At 41.3% G+C, this 17572-nt stretch overlaps 1 protein-coding gene across 2 annotated transcripts in view; it reads right to left on the minus strand.

Moving 5' to 3' along the window:
* epha4b (eph receptor A4b) overlaps positions 1-17572 on the minus strand; it is a 94673-nt gene that overhangs the window by 52568 nt on the left and 24533 nt on the right. For both annotated transcript variants that reach the window (XM_035946117.2, XM_023265604.3), the window contains exons 4-5: positions 16577-16684; positions 14268-14619 (exon numbers count right to left, since the gene is read on the minus strand). In XM_035946117.2, coding sequence (XP_035802010.1) covers positions 14268-14619; positions 16577-16684 — 460 coding nt within the window. The remainder of the gene's footprint in view (positions 1-14267; positions 14620-16576; positions 16685-17572) is intronic.

The raw sequence follows: 17572 nt of genomic DNA on the forward strand, positions 1-17572 counted from the left end.
ACACTGTGAAACTACTCTATACCACACAATAGCAAGTTGTAATATTGGAATAATTCAGACATATATACGTGTATGAACTGGAAACTGATCCTAAAGACTAATAATGACACAAAAAGCCCCATCCTGTGAGTTGACAGGGCTGGTTCCTTGGATTTGTTACATATGAAACCCCAGAAGTCTGAATCTGTGTTTGCGTGCGTCATCCGTACACTCCAGTTTAAAGGCAGCAACGCTCAGCCATGGCGTTGGCTGCTTATGACACGTCTTTTAACATTAAAATGATACCATATGGACATATTAATAAGGTCAAAACAAAACAAAAAAAAAAATTTTTGATTTTAATTGGAGGGAGACTTAAGTACAGCTGTTTCTGCTTTTGACTTAAGCAGGAAAAAAACAACTTGTCTTTTTATGTAAAATCACTTAAAAGACAGAATAGCAGCAAATCTTCACACATCAGAAGCTGGGACCTGTGAATGTTCGTCATTTTGTCTTGATTAATGACCCACCAGATTAAATCATTATCAAAATAGCAGTGTCAACGAATTCTATTATACGTGTTCTCTAACAGGAAGCATGGCATTAATGTGATATATTAACCTTTTTAGGGGTGTGACCTCCTTCTATATTACAAGGCACTTTTACACATGTAGCCTTTACAGTTCATTTGAAATATACTGTGCAGGGGTCATGTAGAAGTATGAGGTAGCTGTTCATTGCAGGAGCACTACAGGGCTTTTCCTGGCTTACAACTGGCCTTCAGGGGGTGACTATGCATGACAGTAAGTATGATGGGTGTGCATACAGTAAAGGTAATGAGTCTGTGGTACCTTACTTGACAGAAACCTATGTATCCTGTTACTTGTGACTGTTAAATGAGCCGGTGTCTGTTATGCTTGAGTAAATGAGGTAGCAAAACAGGAAAACCTCTGAACTAATGGCAGAAACTTGCATACTGTGGAAAATTATAATGTTTTAGTTAATGCAGTGAATGACACCTCCAATTCCTTGGATCTGCGATGAACCCGCCAGTCAGTTCAGGACACGCTAGAAGACTTCAGCTGCGTTTACATATGAGCGGTTACATCATGCTTAAGCAATGTTTAATTGATTGTGTGAATAACAGAAGCTGCTGATTGTGAGACTTCAGAACAGGTATTCAGCTGATGCTCAATGGGGCCCGTGCAGACTTAGACACAAGTACACACTCTTGAAACACAAACTCGATATCTCACAGTCAAAGTCATTACATTCTAATTATATTCATCCAGGCAGCTCTGCACATTTTCAAAATCACGTTAGCTGCATTTTTCCGAAACAAGACTGTGAGCGTTCTCTTCTCCTCCGCTTCCCTTTCAGACGTTCTTACTAGTTTAACTGCTAATTGCTCTGTTCTCTTGCTCTCTGTCGCACTTGGTTCAAGTCAAACATTGGCTCCCCGCCGGCTTTACCATAAAGGGCACAAAGAGGAGAAAACTCTGTGTGTGTATTCGTGGATGGGTGGGGGGTATCGTGAGTGTGTGTGTGTGTGTGTGTGTGTGTGTGTGTGTGTGTGTGTGTGTGTGTGTGTGTGTGTGTGTGTGTGTGTGTGTGTGTGTGTGTGTGTGTGTGTGTGTGTGTGTGTGTGTGTGTGTGTGTGTGCACGTGCGTGAATAAGTGTGTTGAGTTGGAAGGGAGGGAAGTTGTGTAAAGCTTGCTGGCCCACGGGAGATGAGCTCCATAATGGTCACCATGGCAACAGGCTTTCAAGATGGAACCCTTCGAGTACCCCTCGAGTGCCACAGCTCCTGGAGCACAGAGCAGCCTGTGTGCGTGTGTGTGTGTGTCTGCGTGTGTGTCTGCGTGTGTGTCTGCGTGTGTGTCTGCGTGTGTGTGTATACGGACGTTAGTTGAGGCAAGCTACTTAAAAATTGATACATCAAGCGTCAGTGGAGAAATCTGACAAGATTGAATCTGACGTCCTTAACGGCCACCGGGGTCGCATCTGTGTGTGTGTGTGTGTGTTTGTCCTCATGTGTACATGTCCGTGAAACACGCTTTCGGTCGAATTCACATGTTGTCATACTAAACAAAGTCGTGACAGACATTAAAGAAATGCCGTATTGGTGTGTGAAAGCATACACATAAAGGTCCCGAGAAATCATTGTGTTAATAGTATTTTACAATATAAACAAAACCTTTTAAATTCCTTAACTGGACGTACAATAGTGTGTTACCTCAGCACACCAAAGTGTCGCTTTTAAAAGCTGCATAAGATTGCGACCCATGTGGCTTTATTAGATGTGTGTTTGTGTTGTTAACAATTTCCTTCGTTGATAAGTGGAAGTAATATGTGTGTGTGTGTGTTTTTGTGTGTGATATGAGGTTGTGTTTATAGAGCAGAGAGCAAATGTGTGTGAGCGTCTGCATGTGTGGTAATGAAGAGGTTTGTGTGGGATAAAGATGTCAGCATCAAAGTCCAGCCCCCTGCTGAGATCCTTTAATCCCTAATCGGAGTTCATAACAACCTTTAACACCATAATATTCACCATTACTACTAATCCTGTGAAACACACACACAGACGCACGCACACACAATTCCAGAGCAAGCCAGTGATGTTGCGTTTGTTCTTTTCTTTTCTTTCTTTCTGTCTTTTTTTCTTTTGAGAAAATAAACATACATCAGAAAGAAGGAATGCACATTGTTTAAAAATAGTAGGTTAGGTTATGTTCAGTCAAGTTTACCACATTTACACATTAATTAAGCAGTAACACATTAATATTACATGTCTCCTGTAATCATAATTTGCATGTCAGTGTGCATACACTGACTTGCAACGCCAGTTGATTTACAGCAATCTTATGAGAATGTTTGCTTACAAAAACACTTTCATGACTCATTCCAGTATCTGCAGTCTCAGTGTTTGGCCGTATTTACATCAGACATGCAGAAATTGAGCTGTTTTAGTAGAAGAAGGATATAAAAATGAACTTAAATTATAATTAGGAAATGTACAGGATGCACTGGTGCCTGAAATAAAGTTATTTACTGTACAGTCATTTAACTATAGAACCAACGTTTTGTAACATTTTGGTTGAGCTTTATTGAAAAGGTAAAATTATGTAGATGTTCATCCTTCATCTCTCTACCAATGTGTATCTTAAAGTAGTCAGCCACTTCCTATCAAGACACTGCTTGACTCCGTACCACTTCCATGTTATGTACTCTGCTACATGTGCTGCAGACAGTGCTGAGAGTGTTGTAAACAATGGAGTTAGAGCCGTTCTACTGGATAAACTATGTGATGACTCAAATTTTAAATTTTCCAAAGCATCTTTTTTCTGTAACATGTGGGGAAAAAAAAAAACCTTTTAACAAATTTTTGATTAACACATTTATTTTCAAATGTGCCTGTGCGTGATCCTGTTGTATGTGTGGGCATATTAAAAAAAATGACTGAAAGAATCCTTTTTTAAAAAAAGTAGAATTTTGTTAACTTCAAAAAGATTTGTGTGTGTCTTATATTCTAAAACTACTTTGCATAATTGACACCAGTTTTTCCTAAATCAGCCACCACTGTTCATCACACAAGAGATCAGACAACACAGGGACTTATGTCCTCAAACTCTGATGTATTCTTTTGAGACTCATAGAGCAGCAATTATTTTTAAGAGATTATTATTAGAAGAAGACCAGTCTGGATCACGTGTTTGCAGAGCGTCCATGAGGCATGAGCCGTGACCACATAGACCTCCATGATTGACACCTTAGGACAGACCCTCACTTTGTTTATGGCGTCTCATGACTCCTCTGACCTACACACACATGCTTATGAACACGGTCAGCAGATCTGAAATGGTTTGTGATGTCCACTACATGAAGCACATGAGTACACTCAGACTGCTTTCTGATCTACTCTCTGTCCTCTGGATACCAGCCAATTACTGAGAGCGGCCAAGGGGAACTATGGGACGAGGCTCTCCCACTTCCTGTTCTCTCCATTTTCTGTTTTTCTCTGGTGTCTGTTTTTCCCCTATCTCTTATTTTCCCTCCTGTCTGTCTGTCTCTGTTTTTCTGTCTCTGTCTTCCTTTCTCACCATCTCTGCTTGATTCTCTTTATTTGTGTGTGTGTGTGTGTGAGTGAGTCTGCCTTTGTATGTGTGTGTCTTTATTTCCCAATGGGCTGTCTGTCATACTTTGACCCTGACCTTCTCCAGAGCTCCTGCACAAATATTTACTCTCTCGCTGACAGGCACACACACATACACAAACCCCTTTTCAAAAAAAAAAAAAAAGAAAAAAAATCACAGGGAAAGAGAACAAGCTCAATTTCAGTGCAATTAAAGCAAACACACATCCACACAGACGCACACTTTTCCAGTGGTAACCCAAGCTGATGGCTCACTAATTTTGAGCCTGTGTGATTATCTTGCAGTCTAAAAACAGATTAAATAGATACCAGGTGCATGTGTGTTTCTGTCTGAAAGAGGTCATGGGCGAGGGACGGACAGGGAGAGAGGGAGGGAGAGAGCATGACAGGCCTATAGAAGTCTGTTGGGAGTTTGGTTCACAGTCTGAATAACTTATTCTTCTGTCTGTTTTGCTATCAAGACCAAGGCCAGAGGAACGCAAGGATTCACCATCTCCCTTTAGCCAGGCGGACCACCACAGCACAAGTTTCCATATGCAGATTTACACTTTTACTATTCCCACACACACTTTCTCTCCCTGGACGCACATAGCTTAAACATCTTCTTAAGCCCACAGAGCTTTAACACATTACAAACACACTGATGTAGCCTCCGCACACATCGCGGCAGTAAACGTGCCCACATCAGCCTCGGCCCCGTGACCAGCAGAGTGTGTGTAGGAGGAGCGGTGCACCTCCTTTCCTCACCCACGTTATTTTCAGTTCATCACTCTCAATAATTCATCCTCTCAGGCAGAGATGGAAAGGAGAGCCCCGTGCCTTTTTCTCTGTCACTCACAAACACACACAAACACACTCTCGCAGATGTACCTGTCAAGTGGGAGGCCGTATTCTTGCTGTCTTTATTTTGTGGGTGGGCAGTGGCTGACTTTGTCAACCAAACTCACAGCAAATTGACTTGAAACCGCGGTGAACTCTCCTCTCGCATGTTTTATCCTTATCTATAGTGGACACGTCATAGTCAGGATTTATTTTTTTAAAAACACTGAAGAAGGCGCTGAAGAAGATGCTTAGGATTGCTGCCTCGCTCAAGGTCACGGTAGACTCTAAAGGAGTCGAGTTCAGTTGGTTTCTGAGTGTGTACACAACTCTATGAATGAATATAAGTATTTATGTGTGTGCATGTGTACGCCTCAAGTGGCATCCTTCAACTGACAGATACAGAATTGCCTTGCAATTCCATAAATAATACTCCCCCTTTCATACCTCCTTGAGACCTCTGCACCTACTCAGCATGCAGGAAGTTGAGGGCGTCACACACAAAAGAGTTCCCACTTGGGAAAATTGCCACGCCGGGTCCCCTTTGACTTCTCTACAACAAAATCTGAAAAACTCAGTCTCGCAGGAGCTTTTCATGTGAATACATATCGACAAAAAATTAGGTCTATGCACAGACCTGCTTATGAAGCAGCCTTGAAAGGTAATGACACTCATAGACCTCAGTGATGCCCTTTAGCATAGCAGTGCAGCTGGGTAGCAAACTTAAAGAGAGATCTTAGTGTCTGACATAGACTTTATGATTTATGCTGCTATTCTTGGCCCCATTTACTCTCAGCTACATTTAAAATGATTAATAGTCAGGCTCTATATTTGCATGAGCTGTGTTAAGTAAGAGTTTATTTCCTAAAACTTGCATATTTTGTTTAACTTACAGAATATATTGTTTTCTTGTTGCTCAATAATAATGCGGCACAACATATCAGGCATTAATCAGCAGAATTTGCAAATCATATTTTTTAAGCTATTCAGATCTTCCCCGTTACCACCTTAAAACCCCTTATAAAAAATTAGTTTTTGGCAAATTGACATCATTAAAAATATCATGATTTAGCTATTAGCAATTGTTGTTGTCTGTGTAGGTGTGTCATGCTGTCAAGTACAGATCACTTAGAAAGCTTTGAAACATTAGTATCAGGCAAGGTCTAGAGTTACAAGGAGCATCTTGTCTGCTATGATTACTGATAAGATTTATTGATGTTTGCCTTCAGAGGACAGATACAGAATGTAAAAAATCTGTGCAGATCTGTGATATTTGACTCAGTGATTTCTGCCGCTAACTGTGTCGATCAGATGTTAAGGGTTTTTAAGTACCATAACTGCCACTCAACTGGCAGCTGACCATGTTGATTAGCAGGCCAAACCAGCGGGCCAAAATGCAACTCACACACACATGCTCACAAGTAAACATGTTTTGCTCCTGATGCGAGGCGTCGTTCGAGCCTACAGGCACTGCTGATATTTTCCATCTATAGCTTTTAATACCACAGCAGCTGGTCTAAACAGAGATGATTAAAAATGAATCAGAATCTGTCACATCTCTCAACAGGGTTCTGTGTAACTTTGGTCTTTGTTCTGGCTCACACCACAGATTGAAAAGTCATTTTGAATTTTGTGAATGGTTCCTTTTGGTTCCAGTACAATAGCGCAGCTGTAATACATACAAGAGCAGCAACAAATTGGATTTCAACCACGACTACATCTGTACGTCGGCGCTGAGCAATAATGCCTATGCAGCAGCAGCCCAATCAGCCTGACAGGCTGATCGTACATCTGGAAGCCATCCATAAACTAGAAAGAGAGAAGGGGAGGGGATAAGGGGAAGGGGTCAATGGCTGCCTTCCTGTTGCCATGTTTCCTGTTCTGCAGACCCACTGGCTGCCTGCACAGCTCCTCTGTTCTACCTCTTTTGAAACTTTAAGATTTTAAATGGAGAGAATTCAACCCTATGGAAATGTGAAGATTATGAACTTTCCCATGAGAGCGCACATGTTTATCCCTAACTGGAACTCAAATGCATATGGAACACGGCCAATTAATGGGAACTGTACCCAAAGGAGACACGCTCTCCCCTCTACACCTCTCTCCTCTCTCACCGCCTCTGTCTGTGAGGAATAGTGCTATATAAGGATGTGAGGAGTTGAAACATGCATTAACAGTTTCTCAGTCCTTGGCCTGCTTTCCCTCTGTTCTCTTAGGGTTTGTTCACACAGCTCAACCCACTGCACCAGACTCAGCCGAGCCACACAAGGTCCTGTCACTCCAAAGTCACCTTTATGTCCTCAGGTTTTGTTGTGTCTAACACCTCCTTGGTGCAAACACCATCTTGGTGCTAAGGTGGCTTTTGGCAACTCAGCTTGTGTGTCGACGATGATCGGCCATGGCAAGAGAGGAACTGTGCGTGGAGACTCTGTGTGAATAGACATAATCTGGGTCAGTGCTGTGTGGGTATGTAGACGGGGACTACGTGGTATAGAGGATATAGCGAGAGCCTAAGCCTTTGTGATTTTGTGTCATTTATTCCAACACAAAAGAGAGGAGATGAGAAAGAGGGACAGGGAAAAGGGGATGGAGTTTAGGACGAACATGTGAGAGAGCAGATAAAGGAGAATAAAAGAGAAATGAAGTAAAAGGTGGCTGTCATTACCCAAATAAATGAAAAGTGAAGTCAGACAGAGCAGCAAGAAGACAAACACTCGCACAGACAGGTAAAAGGACAGATGATTGGCCTTTACTTGGCCCATATATCCGTTTGTCCTTTAAGAACATCTGGCTTGTAATAACACCCTGCTGCCTGACACTTCAGCAGCTTAATGCCCTAATGCCTGCAGCAGTGCACACACACACACACACACATCCTTTCACAAATTGCATGAACTGTATTTACACAAAAATCTCTGGACTAGCTGCCTAAATCCTTCTGTTAGCCACCCACCACCTTGCTACCCACACCTTTGAGCTGTCAAGCTCCCCGAGCTGCCACCTCGAGAGGAGCAAAGAAATGAGAAAACGTTTGTGTGGGAGAGGGAGGAAGAACATACTACAGGAGGGAGGCCTTGACCTTCAAAAGTCTGTATCTGATCAACATAAAAATGCTCACTTTACCCACTGCCTCCACTGTCCACAACACACACACTTCTGTTGTTAAGGATAGACGCAAACAAAGTCCACTGAGCTTTCAGTGCAAACACAAAGATCTCACATAGGTGTGAAGATTATCCTTTTCCTACGTCTGCCCAGACCTTTCATTATGAAGAGATACAACAATCCTCTTATGAGATATAAAGTTTAAAATTCTTTTGTGTGCATGTCTATGCATGTCATCCGGTCTTATGAGTGCTTATGCACGACTCAAGTGTTTCTTTTCGTTAAATGCAATTGAGAGCATATCTTTATGGAACCCTTACAGCACAAGTTGCACTATTTTTCTGTCGCGAATGCAAGGTTTCTTGCCGAGAACAAAGGCTTTTTAATTTATTTCCTGCTGGGCTGTGGTCAGTGCCACGTCTGATTGACTGAACAGCTGAGCTGGAGGCCTTTGACTGCTGCTTGTGGTGTGCTGTTTCTCTGGTTTCTGTACATCTCTATGCCTTAAAGGACAAATTCAACATTGGCAGCTCTTTCATGGATAACAAAAGTTGATGTTTCCTTGCTAGTACTTCTGTGCTGCATCTTTTGTTGACAGTTGCCCCAGCACAGATTTTAGTTTTGATCTTTGAGCTTAATGATACCAAATCTGGCAGCCGCATATGAGAAAGTTACTGTGCCCAGACCAGAAATAGTGTGTGACATGTTTTTACTGTTGATTTGTGTGCAGATTTTGAGACACAGCATGGTAATTAGTGAACTTTTAGTGGTGCGCGTAGGTGGATTTCATTATCTTTGAATGGTTTCTAGTTCTTATGCCAAGTTAAGTAAAGCAGTCGTGGGCTGTTTGCCTTTTTCATTTATATGGAAAACTATTAAAATATATTCCAAAAATGGCTTTACCAAAACAGATCTTTCAAATGTTAAACTATGATTTTAACCCTCTGAACGACTTATTATATTGAAAAATTGCCAAAATTACACCAATTATCACAACCAGAAACTGTGAAAACAGAAAGAATCATCACATTTTCAGTTTTTAGAGAGTCCTTACACTTATCTGGAACATGCTGTTCAGTCATTTCACTTCATTCTGCATGTTTCATTTCAAATTTTGCCAAAAATGAAGCGTTTGCAAACAAAACAAATCTGCAGTTATAGGCACAACCATTAAGCTATTAGTTACTCAGCTGCTACCAACAGTCAGATCTCAAAAATCCAGGATTTTTCAGCTGAATCAAAGACATCCAACTTTTGCTTTCAATTTTTTTTTTTTTGTGATTTATGGCAATGCAACTTTTTCATACTGCACAAATGACATTTCTGACAACTAGCCATGGCTGTGCTGTTTCCATAGAGGTTCATGACTTTATATTGCAGTAGAAAAACTGACTGGGGGTCACAGGATAAGAACAGAGAAGTGAGATTGATGTCAGAAAGAGCAAAAAAAACCAAACATGTTTCTGAAAATGCTCATCTACTTTATTCTATCAAGTATTACTTTAAGTCACGTAGCAGCCTGCAAAAGTTAAGAGTTGAAATCTATTGTTCTCAGTGTTGCGAATGAGCTCATAGCTGATCGGACAATTCACACCGGATCAGATGCACACTAGACTTGTTCCTCAGTGATTCACACTTTGGTTTCGACCCAATTTGAGAAGTGAAAAGAACAGCAGGAGAGCTAAGTGGAATCAGTATGAGTGTGGTGTGACTTTGAAAAGTTCCTCTTGTAAACTAAGTTCTCGCTTCATGTTGGCAGCGTCAAACAGACAAATGAATAAGAAGAAAAGAAGAAGAAGCAGACCATTAGGAAGGTATAGCCAGCAGGTAGACAGGCAGACATGTCATGCTGACCCATATTACTTCTGCCCGCTCAGAAGGAGAGAGGAGATGAGAGCAAGAGAATTTGTGTTGAGGTGACAGGTGTCTGTCCTTCTTCACTCGGTCTCCTCCATCTCTCAGGCATCTGAGGCAGTAATTGGTGCTGTCAGACACACAGAGAAGGACAGAACACACAAACACACACCCAGTCATAGCCACACATACACCCACACACACACTTCTGCCCTTCAGCATGTACCCCTAGGGCTTAAAGCAGGAGAGGTTTGAGAGGAGTATTCACTACATTCCCTACCAGCTGTGAGAGACGCAGACAGCAGCAGAGAGCGAGGGGAGTACGAGGTGGAAATGGAGGGGTTAGAGGAAACAGTGGCAGACAGAAACAGAGAGGGCAAACAGGAACAGAATACACAAGAGACAAAGACACAGAGAGTAAAGAAATCAAGGGAAGGAGCGAGGCGGGGGGCTTCGGCTGCATAGACAGAAGCCTCAGCATGGGGGAGAGGGAGATGGAGGAGAAGTGACAAGGGTGTGCAAAGTGACAGAGAGACACAGAGGAGGGGAGAGAGAGTATGTGTTTGTATAAGAGAGAGAGAGATTATGCAACTGCACTGGTGACAAGGCCGATGAGTATGATTTCATGGGACTGAGCAGAGCAGTCATGGTCATTGGAGCAACAGTGTGTTTAGTGCATGGCTCAGTACACGAAAAGAAAAAAACTAAAGTGACAGAATAACATCGAGGCGAATAAAAGAAAACATGGGTTAAACACTGACATTCTGTATTATTCATTTTACAGAAATAAATCCATAGAAAGACCGAAACCAATAAAGAATTGATCCAATGAAAAGGTAATAAAGTAGTTTGTTTTGACTGAATCCCACATACATGTTCAGCTGCATCCTAAAATCACTGAGGAAACAAATGAGCCTTAATCTGCCTAACAAACAAATACCTGCTAGTTTATGTAATGTTTGTGGATATTTCTTTGTTCTTTATTCAAAACACAAGTTAAAGAAGTGCTACTTACAGTGTCAGCTTTGTAAGAGCAGGGTCTTTTCCCAATAAATAATCTTAAAGTACAATTTTCTTCCACAAAATGTTCTAGCAAATTATTAGGAACTCTTTGAGCATATAAGATTATAGATTTATGGCCTCTTTTTTAAAGAATTTTATTTGATTTGTTCCTTTAATAAGATTTCAATACGAAGAACTAATATATCACAATCGTCACATTAGACAACAGTTTCCGTCTCAACCTAGAAGTGTGTTTGTGTTTAAGTTACTCACTTACTCATTTCCCATAAATCTGATTGTGTCTCATTTCACAGTCTCTTGATAGTTGCTCTGTTTATACTAGAAGAAAAGTGTCCCTCAGTCTCTCTAAGCATCTTCCCCCTTTGCCACAAAATAACTGACCAGATTTAATCTAGTGAGTGTCCACCAATAACAACATGAAAACATACATGCACATTTAAACAGGCATCCTTCAGGAAATAAGAAGCACTGAGTTGGAAGAGGGAAAAGGAGAAAGATGAACCCATGATCTATAAATGTTTAACGAGTGCAGACAGAGGAGATAAGGGCTGCCAGGAGGAGGAGAAGGGAGACAGAAGGAAAAATAGTGAAAAGGAAGACAATACCAGCAGAAATGGGTGAGGAGCAAAATGGGTGGCTGGTAGAGTGCGAGAGGTGGAGAACAGTCCCATTATAGAAGCAGACACCAGAGCAAGGTTAGAAAATAGCAGAGGGGAGGGGAAAGAGGCAGAGATTGTGAAAAAAAGGCTGTAATTGGAGGTGTCTGGTGTTTGTCTAACACAGAGAGACTAGTAATGATTCCATTAGCGCTTCACACCGAGGGAGAGAGACACAGAGAGAATGGGAGGCAGAGGAGAGAGGGAGAGTGACACAGAAACAAAAAGAAGAGGAATGAGAGGCCCAAAGAGCAGGAAAAGATTCACATAGAGCATTAGAAGACAACAGCGAGCAGCTAAATGGCCAAAAAAACAACAAGCACAACAGAAAAAGAACAAGAGGAAGTGAATCTAAGGCGTCCATTAAATGACTTGCTCACCTGCACAATGATGACAATTACAAATTCCCCTCCAGTCCTTTCTGTAGCTCTCTCTCCCTCACCCACCTCACCCCTTCATCTCTTTGTGTGACAGCGAGCGAGAGAGGATGATTTAAATGCATTAGCGGAGTGCGTTTTCCCTATGGAAGACCTCAGACTGTGTCAGGGCAGGAACCTTTTGTTTGGAGCTGATGCCGAGCGCTAAGAGGACTCTTTAAAAGCCTGGCCCTTGTTCTCTCAGGGACACATTAAAGCGCAACGCACTGTGTTGTTGTACTTCTCTGTGTCCTCTCATGTTTTTCATGAATCTGCCTGTTAAAATGAAGCTGATTACGGATTTGGTGCATTAGCCGGCTAAGTGAATTCTTACAAAGGAGGGGGAAACAATATCAAAATAGAGGCAAAAACAGCACAAGCACTAAAGTCATTTTAAACAAAAGAAAGCCAGTTTTCCAGAGTGTAAATCTGGCTTTATTTCGCAGGCAGCAAACAAACATGAGATATGTTTGGCTGTCATACGTGGGACAGCAAATTCTCCTGCTGTATGAGAAGGAAATTTCATTGCTATGCAAATCCTTTCCAAGATCCCACAAAAATGTTTTCCCTAATGCTGAGTAGGTGGTGCAGACATCCCTGCAGCAGGGAGGCTTCAGTTCACCACAAAGGAATTCAATTCTATTAAAAAATGTTTTTGATTGCTTCCATAATAATTACTACACCACAAAATACATCTTCAGATGAACTGGAAACCTTCCTTACTGTGTTAAAGACACTGGACACCTGTTTTGCCTTCATGTCTGCAGCAGGTAGTGACCATGACTTATTAGACAAGGGACACATATATTTCCTGACCTCTGACCTCAGACTGTCAGTAAAACTCCATCATTACCTCTGCACATGACTGTAGCACAAGCAGACACACACACACACACACACACACACACACACACACACACACACACACACACACACATGCATACTGTTACTGAGTTAAAGCCAGCTTGTTAAACGCTCTTGCATTGCTCTGTTTATTCTCTCTGGAGTGATAAGACTCAGGGAGCAGACTGATGAGGTCATAGAGATCACTGAGGTCAGCCGCTCTGCTGCGTCAGACCGACTTTAAATAAAGTTTTACTACAAAGAATGCATCCTGCGCAGTGTAGGCAGCGCAATCATTTGAAAACCTGTCAGTGAGATCACCTGTCAAGTAACCACAGCTTGTCAGTTTGCAAGACAGACGTATAGCTCAACAGTCTGTGTTTCATGATTGAGATGCAGCCAGAGTTCTGCCACAATCTGTGCACATTACCAGTCTGCAAACTGCAGAGTACAGCTTGTTCTTATTCCCTTGTCTCCAAGGCCCAACTGCCAAGTTTTCTGGGCATCTTGGCTGCTGATTCTCCAAAAGAACTGAAATTGCATTATGTGCACCGATTTCAAGTCTGCGGCGATGAATATCTGTGATTCCATTTTCTTTTCGGGGAGGAAGCGAGCCCGTAGGGACAGGTGACAGCGTGAGCCTAATACAGCTCGCTCACCCAGGTGCATGCATGCATAGTACACATACAAATGCACACATACTGCACACACACACCATCTGGGGAGTTTTACAACTCAATAATCTGCTTCCTAAGGCATACCTTTTCCTCTCCTCCTACAACGCAACACACATCAATAAGCACTTTCTCACACTGCTCTGCTCTACGCACAAGGGAACATGAGATATTCAGACAAAAAAATAAAAAGAGGAGATGCCCTAAAGCAACTCATACCCTTCCCTATGAAAAAGCTGTCCTTGCAGTGTTGGGAGTGATGACACGCGTGCATACACACAAAGTCCATCCATGACCTACCGTAAATACACAGTCATCATCATTTTATCCTCAGTTTCACAGCAAAATTGACCAAAATGTCTCTGCGAACACTTCCAGAAAGACACACATGCACATATACATACACACACACATTATATATTTAGATATTCACTCTTTACTCCAAGGTATATTCATGTTGTATAGAGCAGTGGACATAATTCGGCCTTTTTTGTCTGTATATGCTCCTTCCTTTTCTCTTGTTGAGAGTTCTCACATACTTTGAGACATTTTTTTTTCATTTCAGAAGGCATCAATGCTTATTTCAATACACACAAGCTTTAAAACATGACTGCACCACACACACTTCTTACTCTCCTCATTCGTCCTTCTCTGTCTGTCTGTCTGTCTGTCTGTCTGTCTGTCACCCTCACACACACTTACAACTCCAGCCCACACATGCCTCCAGACCCCCACCCCCCCACTCACGTTGGCAGACGTCCTTGTTTTCCTCGAAGCCCGGTTTGCACACACACCTCCCGATGGGAACCAGCCAGCCTCCGTCTGCACTGCAGTACATCTTGGGAGCTTCAAACTCCTCGGAGGCATTCACACACACACCATGGACCTCGACCAGCGCCGTGTCTCCACCCGTTATTGTGTCGGGGAACTGGGCCAAGTTAAGCACAGTGAGCGGACACTTCTTGTAGAAGACCCTAACTGAAACCAGAGCGATGCAGGCACCCAGGTCCTGGAAGGCCAGGTAGAAACCTTTTTTACTCAGGTTACTGATGTCCCGCACCTCCGTGTTCAGCTTCATCACACGATCACCAACATCCACCTGTGGAAATGACATATTTTATATGTCTTAGTTCATTTAATCAGAACATTCAAACTTAATCTGATCTACCTGAAAGGAAACGGCATTTCCAAGACAAAAATAACACTGTCCTGACAATTTGGCAAGAAAATAGAATAAACTAATTTAAAATATAATCCACATTCAAACCCAGATTTAATTTAGTTGGTAGGAAGTGATGTAATTTTGGAATGCCACTTTTAAGACAATCATAAGACCACATACAAACAGATGGAGCTTAGTGGTAAGACCAGTAAAAAATCTCTTTATATAAAAAGTATGAGAAAGTCAGTATACAGCTGCATGGGGAAACACTTCGAACCATTGCTTCAGTCCTTGTAAAGAAGTAGGATGCAGAATATTGATTGAAATCAAATAAAAATAGTTTTATGATCAAAGCTTGATCACATTCAGTTCAGTGATACTTAAAGGGTAATTTGGGATCCTTTATTATTAACTTGTTGCATTATTGTGTATTTTGCATTACCCTATTTTGTGTTGTTCGTGCTTACACAACACACATATGTGAATGTTTAACAATGTATGTACATACACAGTATCCAGCAGAAATAAGTGCACCTCTGTGCAAAATCAACTAAATGTCAAAGCCTTCAAATTGAATCACCTCTCAATAATTGCATCATTTCTAAGCTGACAAATAAAATATTTCATCTCATGCGTAATCAAAAACATATACTTAAGATAGCCTCTAAAGTAGAGACTCAGTGCAGCAAAAGTGGAAACACTTGTGATCACTGACACATAAGTTAGTAAACCTGCAATCACTGAAACAACATTGAGTACAGCTGTGATATGAAGACAAGAACTTTCAGTTTTGTAACTACAGGCTATGTCTATTTGCATTTCTCCAGCATGACTCCACATGAAAAAAAGCCAAAAGAATAAAAAAATCCTATTGTGTGACTTTACAATATTTGAAAAGAATGCAGAAAAAAAATGTGAAAACTAAAAATAAGGATAAACACAGTTATAGCAATAATCAGGAGGTATAGAACAAACCATAGTAACAGTAATCAGAGCTACAGTGGCCATCCTTCTAAACGTGCACTACTTTCACAATCTAGCTGTGAAAAACAAACGTGCTTCAGACTTGGCACAGAAGTTATCAGTTAAAACTTGAGTTTCTGTGACAGCTCAGACAGTGTGAAGGATAGTACATACTGTGAACCTCTATAAATGGCATCCAAGAGAATACCCTTACTTGCTTGTCATCACTAAACTGAAATAAATGAATAAAAGGAAGCCTGATCAATAATGGGAGCACATTCTTTGTTCAGATGAGACCAAGATAAACCAGGCCAGGACTACCACAGTGAATGCAAATTCCTGATAACGAAGCACAGAGGTGGGAGTGAGATAAAATAGGGCTGCATGAGTGCAAAAGGTGTTGGGGGTTTGACATTTATAGATGGTTCCATGAATACCAGTGGATATACGAAAATACTGGCTGACAAGATGACTCCCAGTCTGTAAAAGCCTGGCAGAATAGGCTTTACTCAAGAGTTTCTCAGGAAGAAAAAAGTGAAAACCATGACCTGACCAGGTCTGTCGCCTGACTTGAATCTAATCTAACACCTTTGTAGTATTTTAAAAAGAAAGGTAAAGCAACGCAACCCCTCCAGCAAAGAGCAGCTCAAAATAACAGTCTCTGAAGAATGTCAGCCGCTCTCTACAAAATCTGTATCCTCCAAAAATAAAGATCAACAAAAAGATTTTAATCTCTGACTTTTGCTGCACTGAGTTGAGACTGTGGGACCTGTTCTTTTAATATAGTAACATAAATTGGTGGTTTTTAATGTTACACGAGAAAATACCCATCTCTTCGATTTTTATTTAAGTGATTTTGCACAGTAGGGTACACACTTCTGTTGTGTACTGTATATTTTAAGTGCTTGTGTGTGATTGTGAGTGTTCATACCTGTGTAAAACTTTCATCTGCAGCAATAGTGTCAATCTTCACATACTGGCTCTCTTTGATGAACCACAGATTGGCATTGTTGGATTCATAGTAGTACATGTTGAATGTCTGCAAAACAAACAGCGTCCATTAGTTTTCAGGCTGTAAAAATGCAAGTTATCAGACAAAACAGAACAATGCACAGTTAACAAAACAGATATAAGAGGGCCCATCCGATGGGAATGTTAACAAGGCCTCCACTGCTCTGTAGCTGCTTCTCTTCAAATCTCAGTCCATCTGTCTGGATGACCAGTCAGCAACACTGTCTGCAGTTTCGTGAAAGTGCAGCTCTACATTGTGTCACATTAAGTCCACTAGTCAGTCTGCAGATGTAATGAGAGCAAACAGGGTGTAGTAGAGAGAAATGAGCACAGAGGAGCAGCGTTATCAGGCTGATATAAGAGAATGGGGGACAGTAAAAAAATATATCAGATGGTAAAATATATGAGGAGACACAAAAGCCTCGAGAGGATCGTTTGTTTCATTTTGCAGCTATCCTCTCATGTCATTCTTTTCCTGCCTCTTGTCTTTTCATCTATTCATAATCCATCAAAGTGAGCTTCAGTCTGTGTGTGTTTGTGCTGTGCGTGTATTAAAAAAGGCAGGATAATAAAATAATAAAACGGATAATTAAAATGGTCTTTTGCCTGCCCTGCGGTAAAATGGATTAGAATGTTCAAAAGAAGCTCTGATTTCATGCAAGCTATAATAATATTCCAAACAATACCTACTAGCTTTAGACAGGCCTGATGTTGCTAAATATGTTGACATCTGAAAACAGCAAAACATGCAGAATGCTGCCATTGTCTAATCTAATATTCTACAAAAATGTGGGGACACAAATCTTTCCTTATTACTTATTTAATGTTCATTTACTGGTGTAAACTGGTTTCTTGCAGTTCACAACACAATAAATTACCATTACATGTGCTGTGGGAACAATTTGTCTCAGTTTGT

Source organism: Amphiprion ocellaris, chromosome 10 (assembly GCF_022539595.1).
Source record: "Amphiprion ocellaris isolate individual 3 ecotype Okinawa chromosome 10, ASM2253959v1, whole genome shotgun sequence".
Classification (NCBI taxonomy): domain Eukaryota; kingdom Metazoa; phylum Chordata; class Actinopteri; family Pomacentridae; genus Amphiprion; species Amphiprion ocellaris.